The sequence below is a fragment of the Bombina bombina genome, chromosome 1 (assembly GCF_027579735.1).
Source record: "Bombina bombina isolate aBomBom1 chromosome 1, aBomBom1.pri, whole genome shotgun sequence".
Lineage (NCBI taxonomy): Eukaryota > Metazoa > Chordata > Amphibia > Anura > Bombinatoridae > Bombina > Bombina bombina.
In genome coordinates this window covers 1363304084-1363329999 of record NC_069499.1, presented here as the reverse complement: position 1 = coordinate 1363329999, position 25916 = coordinate 1363304084, and the positions used below count along the sequence as shown (strand labels likewise).

General features: G+C 40.4%; 1 protein-coding gene across 1 annotated transcript in view; it reads right to left on the bottom strand.

Moving 5' to 3' along the window:
- The window catches only part of LOC128650159 (methanethiol oxidase-like), a 123009-nt gene that overhangs the window by 76366 nt on the left and 20727 nt on the right, over positions 1-25916 (bottom strand). Inside the window, exons 5-6 of the mRNA XM_053703888.1 lie at positions 3721-3841; positions 64-246 (exon numbers count right to left, since the gene is read on the bottom strand). Coding sequence (XP_053559863.1) covers positions 64-246; positions 3721-3841 — 304 coding nt within the window. The remainder of the gene's footprint in view (positions 1-63; positions 247-3720; positions 3842-25916) is intronic.

Sequence of the window (25916 nt, the reverse complement as noted above, 5' to 3'; positions counted from 1 at the left end):
TCTTGTAGCAGCAGATTGAACAATCGTTTTGGGAGTTTGATAACCTTCAGTCGACTTTCTTACCTGCTGCAACATCTTCCATATTAAACCCCTTCAAAAAGACTTTGGGGGAACCGAATTCAGAGCTGATCATGACATTATGCCGTGGCTGGTACCAGAAATCACAGCCAAATTTTGCTAAATTGCCCTCTGCCTCCCAGTTTCCCTTCACCTCAAATGTCTCTCCATCCAGCAACACAAAACCACCTTAAATGGAAAAACACAACTAGAAATATTTCTGAAAATAACACACAAAGAAAGAAAACCCCTGAATTACTATCACCTAGATTACGAGTTTTGAGCGCTATAGGGAAAATAAAGAACACCACAAAATTGGCGTTATTTAACCCCCTATAGCGCTGCCATTACAAGTTTAAAAAAAAACAAACCCGGCTTGCGTGTGCGATATGGAGATTTTAAGCTCCATACCGCACCCAAATACAAGCAGTGTTTTGATGTGTTCGTGCACGCTTTCCCCATAGACATCAATGGGGAGACCCGGCTAAACAAAAGCCTAAGACCTATGATTGAGGAAACAAAAGCTCCGTAACGCAGCCCCATTGATGTCTATGTAGAAAAAGAAAATACAGTTCAAACACCCTAACATAAACCCTGAGTCTAAACACCCCTAATCTGCCGCCCCTGACATCGCCGCCACTTACATAATGTTATTGGCCCCTAATCTGCTGCCCCCGACATCGCCGCCACCTAAATAATGTTATTAACCCCTTATCTGCTGCTCCCGATATCCGCCACCTAAATAATACTATTAACCCCTAATCTGCCACTCCCAATGTCACTGCCACTATACTAAAGTTATTAACCCCTATTCCGCCACACCCCAACATTGCTGCAACTATATTAAAGTTATTAACCCCTATTCTGCTGCTCCCCAACATCGCAGCAACTAAATAAATTTATTAACCCCTAAACCTCTGGCCTTCCACATCACTACCACTAAATAAACCTATCAACCCCTAAACTGCCAGCCCCCCACATCACAACCTAAATTAAACTATATTAACCCCTAAACCTAACTCTAACGTAACCCTAGCCCTAACATAACCCTAACCCTAACACCCCCTAACTTTAACATAATTAAAATATAGCTAAATTTAAATTACAATTATTAACTAAATAAACCTATTAACCCCTAAACTGCCAGTCCCTAACTTTGCAACAACCTAAATTAAACTATTTATCCCTACACCTACCCCTAAACCTAACCCTACCCCTAAACCTAACCCTAACACCCCCAAACTTTAACATAATTAAAATAGATCTAAATTAAATTTACCATTATTAACTAAATAATACCCATTTAAAACTAAATACTTACCTGTGAAATAAAACCTAAGCTAACTACAATATAACTAAAAGTTATATTGTAGATAACTTAGGTTTTATTTTTATTTCACAGGTAAATTTGTATTTATTTTAACAAGGTAGACTAGTTAGTAAATAGTTATTAACTATTTACTAACTACGTAGCTTATAAGGGCATTTTGTAGGGCATTATCCTGAGATAAACAGCTATTTTGCTTAAAAAAAAAAAAAAAACAGCCACTAAAAATATACATTACACAAAATTACAAATTATCAAAAATAAAAAAAATATTTATATTCTAATACCCATAAAAAAACACAACAAAATAAAAAAACTTAATCTAGAATAAATTATTAATGGCCCTTAAAAGATATCAGCTCTTTTAGTGAAAAAAAAAATACAAATACCCACTAACATTACAAACCCCCACCCCCCCAAACCCACAAAAAAATATCTAAAAAAGCTAAGCTGCCCATTGCCCTGAAACATTTGTATGGGCTTTGCCCTTAAAAGGGCATTTCACTCATTTACAAGCCCAGCCCCTAATAAAAAAAAAACAAACCAAAAAACCCTTAAAAAAGGCCTAACACTAACCCCTGACGATCCACTTACAGTTTTTGAAGTCCCGCTTCAACGATCTTCATCCCAACAAAGTCTTCATCCAGGCGGCCTCTTCAATCTTCATCCCGTCGGCTATTTCCTGATTCAAGCGGCGAGAAGTCTTCATCCAGGCGGCCTCTTCAATCTTCATCCAGGCGGCATCTTCTATCTTGATCCCAGAGGCGTGGAGCAGGTACATCCTGAAGACGTCCGGCGCGGAGCATCCTCTTTATACGGTCACACTGAATCTTCAATTCAAGGGACGCGATTCAAGATAGCGTCCCTTGCATAAGCAGCTCTCATTCTATTGGCTAATTCGAATTAGGGCAATGGGTAGCATAGGTTTTTTTAGAAATAGGTTTTTTATTTTGGGGGGTTGGTTGGGTGGTGGGTTTTACTGTTGGGGGGTCTTTGTGTTTTTTTTAACAGGTAAAAGAGCTGATATCTTTGGGGCAATGCCCCACAAAAGACCTGTTGGTAGTTTATTGTAGGCTAGGGTTTTTTTTTATTTTGGGTGGGCTTTTTTATTTTAATAGGGCTATTAGATTAGGTGTAATTCTTTTTTATTTTTGATCATTTCGTTTGTTAATTTTCGTAATTTGGTATTTGTTATTTTTTGTAACTTAGTATTTTTTATTTTTTGTAATTAGATACTTTGTCTTTTTTCAGAGTAGTGTTAGGATTTTTTTAATGTGTAGTTTAGTTTTATTTAATTGGTAGTTAATTTAATTTTAGTTTAATAATTATATTAGTTTAATTGTTAGTTTAAACTTAGTTTTTTTAATTTGACAGGTAAGTTTTAATTTAATTTAAGCTAGAGTTAGGGGGGCGTTAGGTTTAGGGATTACTAGTTTAAATTAGTTTATTGCGATGTGAGGGGCTTTCGGTTTAGGGGTTAATAGTTTAGTATATTTCGTTGTGGGAGGCTTGCGGTTTAGGGGTTAATAGGTTTATTATAGTGGCGGCGGTGTAGGGCTTAATAACTTTAGTATAGTGGAGGCAATGTGGGCGGACGGCAGATTAGGGGTTAATAAGTTTATTATAGAGGTAACGATGATGGGGAGTAGCGGAATAGAGGTTAACAATTTTTTTAAGTGGCATTGATATTGGGAGTGGCAGATTAGGGGTTAATAAATTTATTATAGTGTTTGCGATGTGGGAGGGCCTCGGTTTAGGGGTTAATAGGTAGTTTATGGGTGTTAGTGTACTTTTTAACACTTTAGTTATGAGTATTATGTTACAGCTTTGCAGCATAAAACTCATAACTACTGACTTTGATGGTGGTACAGATCTTGTCTGTACTGACTGATGGCGGTACAGATCTTGTCATTTTAGGCTGTAACGCTCGCTTTTTAGCCTCACCGCAAATCGTAATACCGGCGCTATGGGAATCCCATTGAAAAACGTAATTTTTAGGAGTGTGGGACTGATGTTGCGGTACAGGCTAAAAGGCTTGCGGTACAGCTATACCGACAAGACTTGTAATGGCGGCGGTGCTGTTTTAACGCTGAAAATACCATATTTTCAGCGTTAAAATACGAACGCACAAACTTGTAATCTAGGTGTGAATTAATTATACCCTATTATACTCGTATATCAACTGCATTAGCCAATAGAGAAGAAAAAGGGTTATTTAGGGATATTAACATATGGGGAATAAAACGTTTTTCCAAATAACTTGTACTATAAAATAGCACCACATTTGTCAGTGCAAATTCTTCAGATGTTCCTTAGTCATGTCCATTTATGGGCACCTTTGGCATTTCCTGATGGGTCCCCCAGGGCACTGATCATGATTTCCCCGCTACCAAGGCAGTGGGAGGTGTGCAAGTTAGCTAGTTTGCACTTTGAGAACACATCTTCCGGCTCCACAACCTGCAAATTCAAGGAAATCATCAAAACTATTCAGCCAAAAAAAAACAACACATATCTGCAGGGACAAAAATATTAAAATTCGATAAAGAATTGTGGTAATGTTAATTACCCAGCATGTAAGAAACAGTCAGTTAAAAAAAAAAACTTCTATGATTGTTTCTAGTCAATTTAATAAATAAAAAGGGACACAGATGGATGTAAAGAATGAGCATACAGTTTGAAAAAAGGTTCCAATTTACTTCTGCTATCAAAACTACTTAGTTCTCTTGGTATTCTTTGTTAAAATGCAGTTATATCAAGTAGCAGATAGCAGCACTACCAATATTAAAGGCAAAGGCCCCTATTTATTAAAGGTCTTGCGGACCTAATCCGACAGTGCGGATCAGGTCTGCAAGACCTCGCTGAATGCAGAGAGCAATACGCTGCTGGTGCAACGCCGCCCTCTGCTGACTCGCGGCCGCCAGCAGGGAGCTGTCAATCAACCTGATCGTACTCGATTGGGTTGATTTCCGGCGATTCCTGTCCGCTTGCTCAGAGCAGGCGGACAGGGTTCTGAAGACTCGCCAGAAACATGGGCAGTCAAGCTCCTTTCGGAGCTTGATTGATAGGCCCCAATGTATTTATTAAGCCAAATACATTGCTTTTAATATTGGCAGGGCCGCCATCAAGGGGTGAATAGGGTGACTACTGTAAGGGGCCCAGTGAACCAGGGGGCCCCATGAGGCAAGCACAACTATTATTTTTTTTTCTCTACATTTTGGCAGCTACCAGAGGGTGCTACAGCAGAGTGCTATTGAGCATGGGAAATTTCATTACAAGGAGTATTGCATTAGCATTTGAGAGGATTTCTGAGTGTGTGCACAGTTTGAGACAGAATTGGCACTTCATTTTGTACAGTGTGTGCCAGAGTCAGGCGGCAGATCACTTTTATTTGCAGAGTAGGTAGGACTTATTTATTAAATGTTTTTTATTTCTTTGTGCAATTTCAGATTGTAACTTCCGCATGGCAGTTGTGTGGTGGGGCTAAGAGTCCAAAAAAACAAAATTTTTTTGCAATTTGCAGCACTGTATTTATGATTGTTTGACATTGCTGTATAAATTCTATATTTAAAACCATGCAGAAATGCTTCCTCCTCAATACACAAATGGTAGGTGCCATTTTGGCAGATATGATTTTTTTTTATTTATATATATTTTATTTACATTCCAGTTTACTGCCCTTTATGCAAGGACTTCCCAGATGCCAGGAGACATTGTATCTAAGATTGTTACATCTGCATCAAATGTTATACTCTCTGGCTAAGATTGCTCAGTGTTTGAATGAGACAGGTTAACTTAACACTGTTCAGTTTACACTACAGCTGACTCAATTTTGAAATACATACAAACAAGCCTAAATCCTGCATTTAACCAAATTTAATGGTATGAGACCTAGTGCCACAGTTTATGGTTCCACCAAGAGCATATAGAGTACAGCATTTTCAAATTCCATACAGATGACAGATGGGAACATTTGTACACCAGATTTGAAGTGGTGCTCTTGGTTGGGGAAAATGGGAAAAATACCCCAAACATACGTCAACCTTTCAAAAGTACTTTTCTTCATCTAACCATTCTGACAGATCAGTAATGTACAATTTTGAATTCACAGAAGTATTTTTGTTTGCACATTTACAAATATGATTCTTTAAAAGTGATCTCTTAAATTCTGCTATTTTTTTTATCATGCATGTCACACACTGTTGATTTAGGGGATGGCAATGTGGAGAAATTTTACCTCCTGTAAATGTTTCTGTGGGTGTCTGTGTTTATGTCTTTGTGCGTTTGTTGGTGTCTCTATGAGTGTGTATGTATTTTTTTTCTGTGGATCTCTCTGTCAGGGTTTTTGTGTCTGTCTTTGTGCATTTTCTGTGGATGTCTCTGTGAAGGTGTGTGTGTATGTATGTCTTTGTGTGTTTTCTGCGGATGTGTGTGTACGTCTGTATTTTCTGTGTGTGTGTATGTCTTTGTGTGTTTTCTGCGGCTGTCTCTGTGGGTTTTCCTTGGGTGAATGTGCAAGTTTGTGTGTGTGTGTCCATTGTCTGTTCCTTTTTAGGACATTTTGACCTTACTACTGATTATTCACACCTTTCTACAGACTTTGAGACTAATGAGACCTTTCTGGAAGTCACCAATCCACCACTTTACCTTTAAATAACTGTTTAGGCAGTTCAGGGCCCTTACTTTCAGTCACTGCATGCTGTTGTCATAATATAGTTGGCATCTTCCTTGACAAAAAGATAATCAGAATTCCATATTTTGCCTTGTAAATCTCCCTTTTTGACAAAACTGTAGTCTACCTCATTACTTGTCAGGACAATGTAAACAAGTGCTGAGTGTTTGTGTGGGTGTCTGTGTCTGAGATTGTTTGTGTGTTTCTTTGTGTGTATGTTAGAGTGGCTATATGTGAACCCTTATATGTGTCTGTGTGTTTCTGTGTTTGTGTGTTACTACCTTTACAACATTTCCAAGTTTGACTACACTTAAAGGGACAGTCAACCCAAAAATTGTTTTAAGTTATATATATAAAGTTTCCAGAGATCATTATTTACAAATGTAGCCCAGTTTTGTAATATATTGTGTTTGCAAGTAAAAGCACTTACTGTTCACGCCACTGCCGTTTGAAAATGTCCATCTGGCCCCTCTCCTATTTCGTCATCAGTGACATCATCATCTTCTTGTGATCCCTGTAATTTTTATATTGTCCTCGCAACCTGCTTTAGCGCATGCGCAATGCGTCTATTGTACTGAAGGGGAAAGAGACTCAAATACTAGATACAGCTACCATTCATAGGACCTTAAAAGATGCAGGTTAGCAGCACACACTCGGCACAGAATACATTTTCTTTTTAACCTCAGGACTAAATATAGGGGAAACAAGAGTACATTCGTCAGTAGAAATAAATAATGCATGGAAACAGGTAACAACCAATGAGGTTGGCCTGACAGGTAAGAAACAAGAGAGTCCAGTAAAGTAAAAGCTGGGACCCAATAATCTTTCTTGTGATTTTGTTTATCGTTCTTTAACTTCTCTGTATTTTTACTGAACTCCTTGTCAATCTAGATTAGGATGGCAGATCTAGGCTACATTTTGCAACTATCAGAAGTGATTAGTGTGAGTTGATTGAAATCAGATCATACATCTCACTCTACGAGCAGCTCCCATTTGCAAAAGCGCGCACTTCTGTTTCTCACAAACAGATAAGATCACTCAGATGAAAATGTATTTTTTTTTTTTTAAAAATATGGTCCTCCATTTCAAAATGATGGACTCCCTTATTCTATCTGCCAGTCTCTCCATCTGTACTGGCAAAAATATATAGTATAAGAATTATATAAAATCAAGGCAGCAGTGTAAACAGAATCTTGCAAACTGCTTTTAATTTTCATAATTCTTAAACGTTTTCATCTGAGTGATCTTCTTATCTGTTTGTGAGCAACAGAAGTGAGCGCTTTTGCAAACGGGAGCTGCTCGTAGACCTGTTTTTCATGCATTATTTATTTCTACTGACGACTGTACTCTTGTTTCCCCTTTATGTTTCCCCTATATTTAGTCCTGAGATTAAAAAGAAAATGTATTGTGGGCCCCAAAATTTCTAGTGGCGGCCCTGAATATTGTTAGTGCTGCTATTTGTTACTTGATATCATTGGATTTAAGACTGTGGTTTTGGTCCTTGATAGCTTGCACACCTGATGAATAATACCCTGGTGCTGGATTTTATTACAAGACCAGAGACTCCTATTTTGCATATCTTTCTTTATACTACTCAATGCAGCATTTAAAAGTAATGATACAGAAGTAAATTAATCCAACATTAAAACAATGAAGATAACAAAGAGTTAATATAAGTATCCAATGAAATGGATACTTTGGAAAACACAGAAAAAATGGACCAATAAGATGAGTCATAGCTTCCATAAACTGTCCCATACGTTCCCCAACTTCCTCTTTCTTTTGCTGCTCGCTGCCGATAAGTCATATTTATTGCTCTGTTTTAATGTGTTTTTATTTATCACAATAAAAATGTTTACTCTATAGCTTTTATTCGTTTTATCCACTTTTCTTCCCCTTTTTTCTGATATCTCTTTTCATGTTCATTTCTAGTTTAATTTTTATATAAATTTTATTTCCAATTTTATATTTCATAATTTTCTTGTTATATGTTTTACTATAGTCTACCGCCACACTACCGTTTGTTTTTCTGGTGTTTTTAATCATCTTTCATTAGCCTTGTCTATTTTCCATTGTTCCTGATGCCTTTGACGGTTTAGTTCCGTCTCGCGCGGCTGCCCGCCATCTTGTGACATCACCATCTTCCCGCCTCCTTTTTTCCCACCCTCTGACGTTGTTTATATCCGTCCTCTAACATCGTTGTTGACTCCTTCATAACGAGTGACGGTTAAAGATATTCTTTGCTTCTTGCTTACCTAAATAATTAAATTAGTTTCATTATAACCACTAGGTGGAGGCAAAACTTTACTGTTGGTTTTTTCTTGCAGACTTTGCTTATTCAGTCTGAGAGAATGATAGTGGAAGGCCCTCTAGTGGACCAGTAACAACATTAAGGGATTACCAACTTGAAGTCTGGAGAAATGCTAAGCTATGTTTTGTTACAATGTTGCATTTGGAGAGGCGGTGTCTGTTCTTACCTTTATAGGGTCCTGCAGCAGTGAATTCAGCCTCTTTCGGTTTCCAGACTTCAAGGAGAAGGTTTTCCTGCCCACTCGTCCCATGGAAGAAGCGAATGGCGGCAAAGAAGCGGCTAAGTAGGGTAAGCCGACTTGGCAGGGGTAGGTTTAATTGAGCTAGCCTGCAGTAAGACCGAGTCTTTAATATAGCCATCCACCCCTGGCAGTTGGGTTGTACGATTCTGTTAGCAGGGGTCGCCTTACCGGGTTGGTTGGATATGCCTCAGCGGGCGGGTGGTCAATGCCCTGGGGAGCGGGCACAAGGAGAGAAGAGTGACGGTCCAGAAAGAAGGGAGGGGTTATGCCCGCCAAGCGCCGGTCTGGGGGTCCTCTCCCTCGCGAATGTGGGCCGAAGATCTCTCACCATCACAACTCTCTCTGAGTGCCATTGGGCGTGTCAGCCGGGTGTCACGCTGCAGGTATCGGAAGGGGCCTTGACCATCTGCTAGTAGGGGCTAGGATAGGGAGAGATGCCGCCAACGTTGATTTATTACGAACTTGTTGGCAAGTTTTGATTAGGTTGATTAAGTGCCTAAGCGTAATTAGAGTAACGCTTAGGCACTAGTTAAAGCGTTTATTTAATAAACGTGGACCATGACCGGTTCTTTCTCCCAACAATGGTGTTTGTTGTCTTATTTATTTAGATAAGCATTACAGTTTGGAGGACGGAATAGGGGGTTTAGACCTTAAGTTTATTCATAAAAAATATATTTTTCTGTCATTTTGAATAACTGTTTTTCAGAGGTCTTTTACTGAAGTTCTTACTTACTACATTTTAATTCCAGTCATATTATTAATTGACAATTTTATTGTTAACATATATTTATTAATATATTTTTATTTATTCAATTTTTAAAAATGTCTCAAGTCGCTGAATCTAATGAACCTTTAACTGCACAGTCTGTGCAATTAATGATTGACAATTCTATGCGTAGATGACTCACATGTCAAACCTTTTGTCTCAACAGCCTAACCCTAAATCTATTTTAAGAGAAAAAGACCTTGTTCTGTTTCGGTTTTGGCTAGTAAAAAATTACTTTCTAAATCTCATCAGACGCTTGCTGACACTTCAATTCCTGGCGGTAAAGGAAGAAAAACATCTGCAAAACCTTCCCCTAATCCCAAAGGGTTACAAGTGGGATCAAAAAATACTGAGACTTTATCTGTTAAAAAACATAAAAAAGTGGTTTTATCCTCTAATTCTTCTACTGAAGAATGATCTAATTCTGATTTTGAGGATTTATCCGATAACTTGTCCTCAGACTCAGATTCTCCTAAACCTAAAAAATTAAAGAAATCCCCCAAGAAATCTAAATCTTCTAAAAAAGAAACTTACATTTTTTTGATTGCCTTGGCAATCCTAGATTTTGTTCAGATGATCTTCATCATCCCAGATCATCTGAATGGTGTCCCTCTCTTGATGTGGCCTCTTTTATTGACTTTCAATTAAAGTTTCCTCTCAAAAAAGATGCTTGTAATAAAATGAGAGCAGAATACCCTCATCCCCTTCTCCCCAACAACGCTTGTTTAACTCCCGAAATGACCCAAAAATTATAAAATTTATAGGATCCCCTGGTTATAGGGTTAAGAAAGGTATGGATAGGGCATGGAAAACATGCAAGGACAAACTTTTAGATTCTGTTGGCCCTATTGCAAAACGTTTTGAAATTTCAGAAAAGGCTGTTATTGAGAATTCCCCGCTTGACCCCTTTTTGGTAAGAGAATGGGTTCAAATAATTCTCTCCTTTATAGGAAATACCAACACAGCTATGATTGTCAAACGTAAAAAACTATTTTATGTAAAATAGACCCTAAAATTTGTGATAAATGAATTAGACTCTGACTCTAATGGTCTTCTTTTTGGGGACATTTTTCTAAAAGACCTTAATAATTATATTAATGCATTCTCAAATGTAAATAAAGTAAGAACTTCAGTTTGTAAGATTTTGTTATCCAAGCAGTTTTTCTGACAGGGCCGGGAAAGGCAGATGTCGCTTTCCTGGCCGCACAAATTATCAATCAAAACCTCAATTCCAATACCAACAACAATTCCAACAGCACTTCCATTGATCTTTTCAAGATCCCTCTACTTCCCAGTTCTTCCCATCTCATTCAAGACCGTGGTTCCAAAGAGGTCAATGATCCCAGGCAAGATCTCGACCCCCTGCAAGTAAGTTTTCCCTTTCCTTCTTCCCTTCCTTCTTTCCCATAAAATCTTGGTGGCAGACTCGCTCTTTTTATTCAAAACTGGAGTCTAGTAACCTCAGATCCTTGGATTCTTCAAACAGTTCAAGGTGTTTTCATAGAATTTTCTTCCCCTCCCATCCAGATTGTAAGACCTCGTCCCATTCTATTCTCAAAAGAGAATCAAATTCTGGTTCAGTCAGAAATTTCAACTCTTTTTTAAAAACAAGCCATTCAAATCACCAAATTCTCTCAGGATTTTTTCCTCAGCAATCTTTTTCTTATAAAAAAGAAAAACGGTCAATTCCGTCCTGTCATAAATTTAAGGGAACTAAACGCTTTAATTTCCTATCATTATTTCAAGATGGAGGGAATTCATCTGTTAACAGATTGCCTCAGAGAAAATTATTGGTTTGTTTCGCTTGGATCTTATGGTTGCCTATCTGACCGTTCCTATTGCTCCGGAGCATCGGAAATTTTTAAGTTTTTCCTGTGGAATTTTTTTTTTAACTTTTTCCTGTGGAGTTTACTTGCCTTCCTTTTGGCCTTTCTTCAGCTCCTTGGATTTTTACGAAATTATTAAAACCTGTTATGGCTTGGTTAAGACTCAGAGGAGTCCGTCTAATTATTTACTTAGACGATATTCTGATTATGAACCAGAGTTTCATTTCTCTTCAAAATCAATTATCCCTTACCATTCATCTTCAGGAGAATCTAGGTTTTATAATAAACAAACAAAAATCTGTTCTGATTCCTACTCAGTCCTTGATTTTTCTGGTTTTCACCATAGATACTTCCAAAGCAATTCTCAGTTTACCTTCGGACAAAATAAAAAATATCAAGAAAGAAATATCTTTTACTCTCTCAGCTCAATTCACTCCTATCAGGAATATAGCCAGAATAGTGGGGTTACTTTCATCCTCTATTCAGGCTATATTTCCTGCTCCCCTTGAATATCGGGAATTACAATGTCTCAAAATCTGCCATTTACAGAAAGGGTTTTCTTACTCTCATTTAATTCAACTTTCTCCAGAAGCCAAGGAGGAACTCTACTGGTGGCTTTCTCATATGGAGGCTTGGAACGGGAGAGCTATTTTTGGCAATTTTTCAGACCTTATAATCGAATACGATGCTAGCAAATCCGGCCCTTCCATCACAGGAGGGAAGTGGTCTCTGAAAGAGAAATGATTCCTTATAAATTGTTTAGAACTGCTAGCGGGTTCTTTCGCTGTCAAGAGTTTTGTGAGGAATTCTTCTCCAGTTACCATTTTGCTTCACATTGAACAACATCTGCAACTCTGCAGTTTGTTATCTAAACCGTTTGGGGGGTACGAAGTCCAAAGATCTGTCCAATATTACCAAAGATTTCATTCATCTGTGTTGACACAGGAATATTTCTGTGAAAGCAGAGTATATCCCAGGTCTTTCAAACACAGCAGCGGATTGGGGCTCCTGCTTTCTAGTGGATTACAGCAATTGGAGACTCGACAGAGATGTCTTTCTTTCTCTGTCTCACCTCAGAGGTCCCTTCATTCTCAATCTTTTCGCGTCTTGTCTGAATTTCCAAATTCTCCCCTACTTCAGTTAGAGACCGGTCCCAGAGGCAGTGGCAATCAATGCTTTTCTTCAGCTCTGGCCTCCTCAAGGATTCTATGCTTTCCCTCCCTTCTCAATGATTTCAAAAACAATTTGGGTAGTTTGCAGAGACAAAATTTCTCTTCTTCTAATAATCCCCTTTTGGCCAACTCAACCATGGTATCCTGCTCTTCTGGAAATGTCTTTCAAACTTCATATTCTTCTCCCTCATCTTCCACACTTGTTAACCAACCCAGAAGGAGTTTTTCACGATCTCATTTTTCAAGACTACCTTTGTCTCATCGCTTGGTCAATTTCGGGGATTCCTCTCCTCTCAAAGGACTTTCTGAAGGAGCTAAGACTCTCATGTGAGAATCTTGGGCTCCAGGCACCCGAAAATCCTATTTTTATGCATGGACAAAGTGGTCTAGATGGTGCATGTTTAGGAACTTGGATCCCCTTTCAGCGGATATAAGTCATATTATTAATTTCTTAACATCACTTTTTGAATCTGGTTTAGCTTACAGATCTATCCATTTATATTGTTCTGCTATTTCAGCTAAACATGTCTTATTAAATAATTTTCCTATTGGTCAACATCCCCTTATTTGTAGACTCTTAAAAGCCCTTCATTTTTGGTTTGGATCATACATCTCACTCTACGAGCAGCTCCCATTTGCAAAAACGCTCACTTCTGTTTCTCACAAACAGATAAGATCACTCAGATGAAAATGTATTTTTTTTAAAAAAATATGGTCCTCCATTTCAAAATGATGGACTCCCTTATTCTATCTGCCAGTCTCTCCATCTGTACTGGCAAAAATATATAGTATAAGAATTATATAAAATCAATGCAGCAGTGTAAACAGAATCTTGCAAACTGCTTTTAATTTTCACAATTCTTAAACGTTTTCATCTGAGTGATCTTCTTATCTGTTTGTGAGCAACAGAAGTGAGCGCTTTTGCAAACGGGAGCTGCTCGTAGACCTGTTTTTCATGCATTATTTATTTCTACTGACGACTGTACTCTTGTTTCCCCTTTATGTTTCCCCTATATTTAGTCCTGAGATTAAAAAGAAAATGTATTGTGGGCCCCAAAATTTCTAGTGGCGGCCCTGAATATTGTTAGTGCTGCTATTTGTTACTTGATATCATTGGATTTAAGACTGAGGTTTTGGTCCTTGATAGCCTGCACACCTGATGAATAATACCCTGGTGCTGGATTTTATTACAAGACCAGAGACTCCTATTTTGCATATCTTTCTTTATACTACTCAATGCAGCATTTAAAAGTAATGATACAGAAGTAAATGAATCCAACATTAAAACAATGAAGATAACAAAGAGTTAATATAAGTATCCAATGAAATGGATACTTTGGAAAACACAGAAAAAATGGACCAATAAGATGAGTCATAGCTTCCATAAACTGTCCAATACGTTCCCCAACTTCCTCTTTCTTTTGCTGCTCGCTGCCGATAAGTCATATTTATTGCTCTGTTTTAATGTGTTTTTTTTTTTTTCAAATCTTTTTATTGAGAGAGCGGCATACATGTAAATACAAACAAATATCTCCATGTTATAGTATAAAGTCAGTTGAGTATTTTATACAGAGTAAGACAGTGCAATAGTATATTTACAGTATGTGACCTTCTCGGTCCTTCCTTCTCAACATATCTTGATTAGAAACATTAATTCCATATTATAATCCAAGTAGACTTTCAACATGATAAAGGTTTCACATGGATACAGCTCTCAAACTTTTCTCTTTTCAACCCATTCCCCCCCTCCTACCCCTCCTCCCTCCTATGCCCCCCCGCCCATGTGGAGATTAGCACTTCTCTCCCCACTATCGTGCCCCACCCCAGAAAACTACTCCTACCCTTATATTCAACAGTTATTCAGTGCCTAGGATATTCTATGTCCTGCATCTCACTCGATGAGCCGGTGTGAGAAAAAAAAAAAAAAAAAAAAAAAAGGGAAAGAAAAGGTATCAAGGGAAGAGACAAACGTAGGGGTCAACCTGCAATGTCCAAACTTTAGTCATCTAGGTGACTCCATTCCCCTCTCAGAGAGTCTTCCAGGAATGATACAGTGTTACGGAAAGGGATCAAAACTTGTCTTTGTACTTCTAATTCGAACGTCAATATCAGTCTACGCCATTTCCGAAGAAATGGATTTAGCCTATTTCCCACGTCTATTCTGACATCTACTTGTTCGGTAAATAGTTGGGTTCTCAGCATATTTCGAAAGTAAGCTATTGAGGGGGTTTGGGCAACTGTCCAATGTTTGAGTATGCATTTTCTTGCTAATAATATCAGTAGCGTCAGTTCAGAGTCAAATTGCCTGTGGTGTTGTTCCCAGTCTAAAAACAATATCATCTGAGGTGTAAAGTCAATATTTATGGCTAGCTTTTTCCTAACCCAATATTGTATTTTTTCCCAAAACTGTCTAATCTTGGGGCAGTCCCAGATACAGTGCAACAGGTCCGGAGATTCCATTGAACACTTGGTACATCTGTTCGGCCAGTCGGGAATCCACTTGGCAAGGCACTTAGGGGTCATATATGCCCTATGCAAAAATCTAATTTGTGTCTCCCGTAGATTTGCCGACAATGTGGCTTTTCTAGTTTTCTCCAGTCCTCTCCGGGCCTCTTCCCACGTGATCTCTCCAAATCCCTCCCTCTGCCAGCCCTGTATGTTTTAATGTGTTTTTATTTATCACAATAAAAATGTTTACTCTATAGCTTTTATTTGTTTTATCCACTTTTCTTCCCCTTTTTTCTGATACCTCTTTTCATGTTCATTTCTAGTTTAATTTATATATTTATATAAATTTTATTTCCAATTTTACATTTCATAATTTTCTTGTTATATGTTTTACTATAGTCTACCGCCACACTACCGTTTGTTTTTCTGGTGTTTTTTTTTTATAATCAAAGTTTTTTATTGAGGTAATATCAAGTATACAAAACACCAAACAGTATACATTCAGCAGCATACTATAATATATAACACACATGGTATTAATAAGACATTGGCTGTAGACACGAAGTGCAACATTTACATTCTGGGTTTACCTCTTTTCTATTTCGTTTCCTATGTCGTAACACAAAGAGAGTCTTTCAGTAATTCAAACATCCTGAAGAACTTATACATCCTATAGAGTGATAGACTAAAGATAATATAAAGGTGTATTTATTGTTTAAAACTATGCATAATATAGGAAAACATAATATGTTGCTCCTATTCAGTGGATACGGTAGGTAATAAACCGTCTTCCGATTCTAGATAAATAAGGAAGAGATATAGGAGCAACTTATGACAATATAATAACGACAGCGGATAAACACCGCTTATTTGTTCACAGAAAATAGGGGTGAACAATAGCCAAGTAGCTGAACTTTATATAAACTGTTTAAGTAATAACTGTTGTCTACTTCTTGGCATGTGGATGGAAGTAAAGGTTATAGAGAAGAAATAAAAATAGCAAAAAAAATAAAAAAGAATGTCGAATCACAGAAAGAGGGTAGGTACCAGAAGAGAGAAGGTAATAGGCTAGAGGAGAAATGAAGAGGAGAAGAGAGAGGAGAGAAAAAAAAAAAAAAAAAAAGGAAATGGAGGAATAGGAGAAAAGAGATAAGGATAAAAGGATAGAAATGGTTCTTAGCTAGTGAAGGTTTTGGAAAAGAAAATAAAGGGAGAAACGAAAGAGCATAAGAAGGGTAGATATCAGAAAAGGGGAAGTGATGGTCCAGCCAAGAGAAGAGGAAGAAAAGAGAAAAGGAAATGAAGGGGGGCGGAGCTAGCTGCTTAACTGGAGAGACGTGTCTTGTAGGAGCTCTCCCTTAACTAAGCGATTTAAAGTTAAGATTAAATGCCCAACTTGTTAAAAGCACACTATTTTACCCCAGACTATACCCCAGTCCGATTGCTGTAACTGGCTGAGGGAGATCGAAGCTTTTGAGGCATATTGTTGAGCGTGGCTGTGCTGTTGCCTGCACTCTCTGCCTTGCCGTCTGAGAAGAGACCTTACATTTGCCGGAGGCGCCAATCATCTACCCTACACTTCAGCAACTACATCGCCCTAGACTAGGAACGAGCATTTCTCTGACTGCTTACCCCTGCTGCACGGAGGGCCTCGCAGGCTCCAGAGACAGAGGAACAGCCTGACACCTCCGGCGAACTAATCACCCTCAACAGAAGGTCCTACCTTGTCAGTCCGGTGGTGAGCGGCAGTTAAGATTGATCCGGCTGTGGCCGGCCCGGGACTGAGAGGTGAGCGGCCTTGAGGACACACTGCAAGTGGAGACGTGCCGGGACCCTTTGGCGCGAACCTCCGCCATCTTGGGGCCTGCGACTACACACCATCCTTGTAGCGCAGCCCAACAGCTAGAGTTCCGTTGTATGCCGCTGAAGAGAGGTAAGAGAGAGCAGCTAGGGGGACACTACACAACACCTCTCCCTCAAATGTGACAGAGGGCCACTTAACTCAGAGCAACATTACAGCGAGGTCACTTGTCAGACCGGGTCCCATCCAGCCTCTTAGCAAATATTACCTTTGGGATGCATGTTTGAGAGGGGAGCTCACTCATCTCCAGCCTAAACCTATAAGGGATCACACCCTATCCCCCCATAACTTAACTTTGCTGACTATACTAACCTTAACAGCTTGTGGGTTGTGCTGCTGCTGCATTTGTGAATCCCTTATCTTGCAGCAGGGAAACATAGGAGACAGACAATAAAAATAAAAGCTAAGTTCTGACCTATTGTCCAGCCCTACTCTTTTAATCCTTTGGAGAAGGAGCTTAACTGGCAAGCAAAGTTTATGTACTTGTTCACCCAGCTGCACCAAAACAGCAACACTCCTTCACTCTCTTTAGCAGTTTTCCTGCAGATTATCTAAATCACTTTAATAATAAAAACCAAAACTTCTCACTGGAACAGCACTAGGACTTAAGGTTACATTTGCAACGCTACATCTCAGGACACTCCCAAGTCCCTTTAAGCACAGTGCCTACTGGGAGGCAGACTTTGTTCTTAATTACTGCTGATTCCATTGACTGAGGCCACTGTCATAGAATTGTGATTTATTGTGCTGCTGCGTCAGCTTCTGTTCCTCTGTGGCCCAGCTCAGAGTGGAGTGTTTTATTTTATTTTTGTGTTGTGACCTTACATAACTTGCATTTTTCCTTTCACAGGACGATTGGTATTTAACTTTTCAGGCCCAAGTTGCTCCTGCCTGTTTGTCGCACTTACGTAAATCGTTAGCTAATAGAGAGAGCAAATTTAGCCTCTCATCCTGTGCGCTGACCGGCAGAAGTCACTGTTCCAGGTACTCTGGGCTTAGCTGCCCATTTGTGTGTTAATATCATTTTCTATCATTGAACCCCCCCCCCCCCTCTCGGACTCATCCTTTCCGGCCTGCTTACGTGGGCTGGTCACTACCACTCTCCTTTTCCCCTTCCTTCGGGTCGTATCCCTCCTTCCCTGAGTCCGAGGGGCACACCCCCCTTAAGAATCTTAGAGGTGCCTCACTACAAGTAAAAGGGTAATCTAAATAAGGCGCCCGCCTGGCCTATTTCTCCACCTGAGTTGGCATCTTTTGATACATACAAAGTCTTGTAGGGTAGCATGCTGCCCATAAATGCCGCTATGGGGAGATAGAGGTTACAAGTGGACAGCTGGCCCTACTCCGTTATGTAATACTAATGTGCATGTGTATTATCCTCTTTTTATTTTATTAGCCTGTTGGGTCCAATAGCCTCCTTATCTATTCCTAATTCAAGCTCATTTGTTTAGTTGGAGGTATTCTCTTCTCATACGAAAATGCCACACAACGCCAGGAGACACTCGAAGACACCAGGTTCTGTGAAAAAAACGGTCCTGGATCATTTCACACAACCTCCCAAAGACCAGATTGAGGATTCCAATGAAGGTCTGAGTGAGTCTGAATCTCTCGGGGATGGATCCCAACCGACCATATGCCTCAAGTGAGCTCACAACACCTAATAACGGAAACAAAAATGCTTGCAAACCAAACTATCTCCATAACCAAGGAAATTCAGCGCAATCATGCTGAACTCCGTAAAGACATCTCTGACATAGGTGACAGAGTGGACTCTCTGGAAAGAAAACAGGACGATCTTGCCACTGACCATACAAATTTGTTGTCCTACTCGGAATCTCTTGCGGATCAAATCAGCCAGCTGGAGTTCAAACTTGCTGATGTGGAGGATAGGGCATGCAGAAACAACGTAAGGTTTAGAGGAATACCAGAGGACATCCAACCGGCAGAGATTCAAAGCTTCCTGAAAGATCTCTTTAAGGACCTGCTGGGATCAACAGAGGGGCTGACAGACACCATGGAAAGGGCCCACAGAGCCTTACGACCTAGAACAGTCTCACAGGAGAAACCGAGAGATGTCATAGTCTGCTTCCACAGTTTTATCTTTAAGGACAGACTCATGCAGGCGGCCTTTTGGAAGCCGCAGACATCGGAAAGATTTAAGGACATACAACTGCTGCCCGATTTATCCGCACACACTCTGCAGCACCGGAGATACTTCCAGCCAGTTACACAGATTCTTCGCAGGGAGAGTATTAAGTACAGACGGGGTTACCCTACTAAACTAATAATCACAAAAGACAACAAATCATTCACTGTGACCTCTCTTTCGCAAGGGACTTCTCTCCTTGGCCAATGGGGACTCATGGCAGTAGACCCACGGGGACCCCCGGCTGTTCAATCTAAGCTGAGAGTCACAGCCCCCGAATGGTCTGTTAAGGAACAAAGGCCTAAGAGGATGAGAACACAGCAGCCTACTGACGAAACCCAATTAGAGTCTCCATCCTCCTGAATATGAGCTTACCTACGTTATATTTTGCAGGTCTGATAGGATACAATTTGCCTACCCCTACTCTCATTACCTTGTGTTGTTATGTTAACATGTAACGGAGTAGGAGCTGTATTGTCTGAAAAATGTGACTTTTTACTCATATATGCCCACTTTCTACTGTTTCATGTTAGACTTATGTGTTTACACTGTTCATTGCTTTCTGATGTTTCATGTTAGGCCCTTGTGTTCACCTAGTCTTATATAATACAGACATGATACGATAGAATGTTCCTACCTCTGCTCTCCCTATCTTTTGCTGATACGCTGACGCGTCACTGAGCAGGGTCTGCATTGATTGAAACTATGTGTTTACAATGTTCATTACATTCTGTCGTTTCATGTCAGACCTCTGTGTCCACCCTGTTTTATATTTTACAGTCATAATATGATAAAATGTCCTCATCTCCAATCTCCTCACCCTTTGTTGATATTCCAAAGTGTCATTGAGTAGGGTCTGCATTGACTAAAATATGCAGCCTTTGATCATATGTAACCACATTCTATTGTCTTATGTTGGCATGTATGTGTAGATTGCTTATTGTATTCACTGCTTCCTATCAGGTTCCTGTGTTCATTTTGGTCCATTATGTTTTGGTTACGCCCTCCTTGGGGTCCACAGGTTTACATTTACTTGCACCTTAGTTTACCCTCCCATTGTCTAGTCACTCAGCTAGTGGAGTGGGGCTGGACCTTCCAGCTCCTCTCATACATTTGCCCTTAGCTCCCCCCCTACAGGTTAACCCACACCAGGGTTCCACCTAGGTGGACTATTTCCACCTGTGCTGTCGGTACATTTCCGCCTTACATTCTGATCAACCCCCTCCCTTCCCAACTCCTACATACCTCATACCAAGACTTCCCAGATATCCCTACTGCCCAACCACTCCCCTGGGCTAGTAGTGGACCATGTCCTGATTACGAGTATGCACACATAATACCAGAGGCTTAAACTCTCCCTTCAAAAGGAGCCTACTCACTCGTATGCTTAACCACCACAACCCCGATGTTGTGTTTCTGCAAGAAACGCACTGGATGTTAGACGCTCCCCATAGATTCCACTCTCGCTCATATACGACCATAGAGTGCTCTTCATTTACAAAAAAAGCTCAAGGGACTGCGGTCCTGATCCACAGGAGGGTAGCTTACGAGGAAATTGAGGTAATAAGGGACCCCCAGGCTAGATACACTATAGTAGTCTGGAAGCTTGATCATGTCACACATACCCTAGTTTCAGTATACCTTCCCAATTCCCAACAGCCTGCTTGCCTCAGAAAAATTCTGAGATTAATCGACCAGCACAAACAGGGCAGAGTCATAATAGCGGGGGATTACAACATGATCTGGGACACTAAACTAGACCGCAAGACGTTATCCCCAACCAAGACCACCTCCCAACTAACTCTCCTCTCCACACGCTTTAAATCAATCATGTCTGAATTTGGATATTATGACATCTGGCGATCATTACACGCTACAGACAGGGATTTCACCCACTTCTCCCAGGTACACAAAACCTATTCTAGGTTAGATCATATTTTCTGCTCGGCGACGACCATGGACTCAGTACTCCAATCTAGTATCCCCCTCTGCTCATGGTCCGATCACGACCCAGTACTGGCGGACCTACACACCAGTGACCCCTGTCTTCATAAAAGCAGGTGGTCCCTTCCGCGCAACATCCTAGAAGACATTCCCTTCAGGGAAGAGCTACGAAGAGATCTTATAGAACTTATTCAACTTAACGACAATGGTCAGACAACTGATGATACACTCTGGGGAGCTATTAAAGCGGTATCCAGAGGCTATATCATCCGCAGGCAAGCTCGCCTTAGGAAACTGGCTGGACTTTCCTTAGCCCAAGCCCACTGCAAACTTCGGCTGCTTGAATCCTCCAACAGAGCTAACGTCTCTGAAGTACTGACCTCTCAGATCTCAGCCGTACGTGCGCATATTAATCACCTAGAGTTGCGACGCACTCAAGAGAACCTCACAAAACTTAAGCAGTTATTTTATTATAAAGGCAATAGGGCCGATACTCTGTTAGCACACAAATTGCGTCAGCGGAATAGCACTTCTCGCATACACCAAATTTTTCACAACAACAAGACCCATAAACTCCCCTCACAGATAGGGGACTGCTTCTCAGACTACTATTCTAAACTCTACAACCTTGAGGGCACTGAAGTTAAGGCCCCTGCCTCCACACAACAGATTAAAATATTTCTAGAGTCCCTAAATTTACCGTCCTTGACGACGGAACAACAAGAGTCTCTGTCCAACCCATTTACTCAGCTGGAAATTAAGCAGGTCATCCAGCGCCTCAAATCCCTTAAGGCCCCCGGCCCAGATGGGTTCCCCGCACAGTTCTACAAAACTTATAGTCAAGAACTAATACCGCTGCTCCTCAGGTTTTTTAACACTGCCAGGCAAGAGGGAAGTTTCAAACGAGAATTCATGGAGGCCGAAATTATCATGATTCCCAAACCAAACAAAGACCCCTCCTACTGCCCCAACTATAGGCCCATCTCGCTTATAAACGTTGATATAAAAATCTATTCCAAACTTCTCGCCAATCGAATATGCAAACTTCTGCCTACCCTAGTCAACCCAGACCAAGTAGGATTTGTACATAATCGTGAGGGCCCGGATAACACTAGGCGCCCTATCAATATTGCTTGCGAATCGACGAGAATGAACAAGCCTTTCTCGGTTATCTCTCTGGATGCCGAGAAGGCTTTTGACAGGGTCAGATGGAGTTACCTTTGGGAGACTCTTGTCACCTTCAAATTTCCCTCTGACATACGCCTTGCGATCCAAGCTTTATACTCCAACCCCACGGCAACGGTCAGGGGGGTAGGGTTCCATTCGTCTCCATTCCCCATTTTTAATGGCACGAGGCAGGGTTGCCCACTTTCTCCGCTCCTGTTTGCGCTGGCAATTGAGCCTCTAGCAGAAACAATACGTACTGAAAGGGACATTGTAGGAATTACACTTTCTGGCTCCAAACACAACATCGCCTTGTTTGCGGATGATGTGACGGTGTTTTCTGCAGATCCGCTTCGCACAATCCCTAGACTTCTGAAAATCCTTGAGGCCTTTGGCTCCCTTTCCTTCTACAAGCTAAACACCCCCAAAACAGAAATTTACTTGTGGGGTTTTCCCCAAAAATATGTCACAGCCCTCCAAAGGCAATTTGACTTCAAGTGGTCTAGCAAAGGGATTACCCACCTTGGAGTTCAAATTTCTAATGACTTGAAACAGATGGTTAAGGACAACTATATACCCCTCTTGGCGGACCTGAGAGCGTTAAAACATGTTTGGGATCATAAGAACATCTCTTGGATGGGCCGTATAGCGTCCCTTAAGATGTCGTTCCTCCCTCGGCTCACCTATATATTTAGATGCCTTCCAATCAGAATACCCACTCACCTTTTGCTACAGTTTCAAAGTGAGTGTACAAAATTTATTTGGCAAAACAAAACTCCTAGAATAGCTCATAAAACCCTGCAGTTCTCTGTCCAGCTTGGGGGTCTGGCTTCCCCATCCATAGCAAAGTACTACGAGGGTGCCATGCTCACGCACATCTCCCAGTGGGGAGTGCTTCACTCACAAGACAGGTGGAGAGACATTGAACATGCCTCATTACCGTTTGATATATACCTAAAATATCTAATCTGGACCCCGGTCCATAGCCGCAGAAGCCTAAAGATACATAACTCTGTAGTTTTGGAATGCCTGGCAATCTGGGATAAGATCCGGCACCGTAAACTAATTGCGCCGCACCCCTCCCCGATCACCTCTATCCCAGGCCTCTTTACAGGTCTAGCAGAAACACACCCCAATACGTGGGCTAGGTTGGGTGTAAAACAAGTTTCAGACTTTTGGTCAGAGACTAGTGACAATGGATATCTCTCGTTGTCTAAGGACAGACCAGGCGAAGACATCCCGCCCTACCTCCTATTCGTGTTCACTAGGATCAAGAGTTTCCTCTCTAGCTGGGGATTTTTTCCCTCTGCTCCACGTCAGCTTACCCCATGGGAGTCTGTATGGAAAGGAGGACGTAGACTCCACAAACCTCTTTCGAGACATTATAGTCTGCTGGACGGTACTGTGCCCCCAGACTTGGCCCCGCACTTGCGTAAGTGGGACACTATTCTTCACTCTCGAATCTCGGCTAATGCTTGGCAGGGGTCCCTCACCTTAACCAAAAAATCATTACATTGTGTGACAATGTTCGAAACCTATTATAAAGTTATTTCCCAATGGTATCTGGTCCCCGCGCGGCTATCTAAGATGTTTCCGACATCTTCTCCGCAATGCTGGAGGGAATGTGGCTCCCACGGAAATATGCTTCACATATGGTGGGAATGCCCTAGGTTGACTCCCCTGTGGAACACATGTTTCCGTACTCTGTCTGCTCTTAGGATTCAGCTACCAAAAAACCCTGCCACTGCACTTCTACACCTAAACCTGCAGGCCCTTCCTAAACATCAGCAGATTCTCTGCGTTTATCTCCTGTCATCAGTTAAAACCAATATTGCCAGACACTGGAAGAAAACATCCCCCCCTTGTTGGCCTGATATTCTCAAAACAATGGCTTACTTACACGCTATGGAAAAGGACATATTCTATAGTTTGGACAGAAGTGACCTTTTTGAAATGGTTTGGGCTGACTGGACAGACACACATGACACCACATGGCTTCCCCAGGTTAGAGTATAAGAATCCTCGTTTCGTATGCCTCAGGCGATCCCCGGCAGTAATCCCCCCCCCTCTCCCATCCTCATAGATTAACCCTTCCCCCACCCCCCCCCACCCTCTTACCCTTCTTTGACAACTGTTTGGAAATGTACCGACTCTATCTTTGAAACTTGAATGTCTCAGTTGTAATTCTTCCATAATACTTTTCTACATGTTATGCACTGAAATTTGCAGGGGTCCTGCGAGTCCCCATTTATTGTTATATATTGTTAAAAATTAATAAAAACTATTTGGAAAAAAAAAAAAAAGGAAATGAAGGGATGGAAAAGAAGAAAAGAGGAGAAAAAATGAGAAAAAAGAAGAGGAAAAAGGAGAAGAAGAAGAAGAGGGGGGGGGGGCGGAGGCCGCTCGCAAAAAAGTCTATAATTGCAGCGAAGCAATCTCTCATATAGCTCTTGAATAGAAGATTATCATGAAACAATCAATTTGTTTTTAGTCAGTTAATAAGCTATGTCTATAAACTCAAATAAATGGATCAATAGGAATAAGAAAACAATAACATTACACAATTCCAGAGAGCGCTATGCACGTAGATCAAACACTTATAACAAAGGTAAGTAACACTATACCCATAATATAGTTAATAGGATAAATTTAAGTTGATGACTTGATATGCTTGTCATAGCTCCATTAGTATGAAATCTCACTTGGTGAAGCTTAAGTGTCTATCTGCTACTAGATAATGACATATTTAGCAAGGCCCTCAGAGCCAATGTAATCTATGTAGGAATATTGTGTCAGTGTTAGAACAAACAGTTTTAATGTACATTTAACTCTGTAATATTATGTCTAACACTACAGAGGCCCATGGCAAAGCATTATACACCTATCACTACAATTGCAAGCATATGTCTATGTGACTGAATCATTACTTTGTGTCTTGAGATTATGAAAACATATTCAAGATATAGTACAATGCTATGCATGCCTGCGAATAGCTAAATAGTAGGGTCTCATAGCATATTATCCCATTAGTACAGTGCAGTGCGGTTTAATAACGAATGTAATCTGCTCATTTAGAACTGCAGTGCTTATAATAACTCTTCTATGGGGTATGTCAGGCATATTACCTAATAGAATAGAAAAACAGTGTTACCGTTCCACAAGGGGCAACAATATAGGTAAACATTAGGCCCTTCCATTAACATATGAAAATATGGGCTTGTACAAAATCCCTAGGCACACCAGAGTGACGACACATTACAGTGTGTGAAAGAGTAAGAGTATTAGCAATAGCTGTGCAGACTGACACAGATTCTCAATCAAGGTATTAATATACTCCATGGACAGTGTTAAACTAAGCGCCCAATGCAACCCTATAACATAAAAATATAGCGTATAAATAATAACACATATCTAAATATGGTTTTCTGAAGTTTAGAATTTGTCAGTTACTGTATAGGCTTAAACTGAAAAGATAGATTAAAAGAGCTAGGGGTTCTAATTAAAATGTAGGGAGTAGCGATATGTCTCTTTTATAATTCAGATGAAAATACAACCTGTAGCAAATAGTATATAGAGAGAGGGAATGAGAAATATTCAACATTCTAAATGGTGAGGGGCTTCAAAAGAGTAGTGTTAAGTAAAAACAATCTGTCATGTTCCTAAAAGTATTATGCATGAATGTATATCTCCCAGCACTAGAGTAGTTATGGACAAAGGGAGTTATGCAGTAACAATAGCAATCTCTCTTTACAAGTAGCGGTGGCATGAAAATTTACCCAATGTCTAATAGTGCATAATATACAGTATGTCTAGGATGAGCTGTCTAAGTTATGGACATGCAATAATATATGGATATAGGCCTCCAAACAATAGTAGGTGAGAGGACAAACATAAATAATGCAACAGTAATGCTTATGGTTTAGGACTCAGGTTTTCTTAACTGATAATAGTCGAGATTAAGAATGCAGTTGTAAGGGATACATT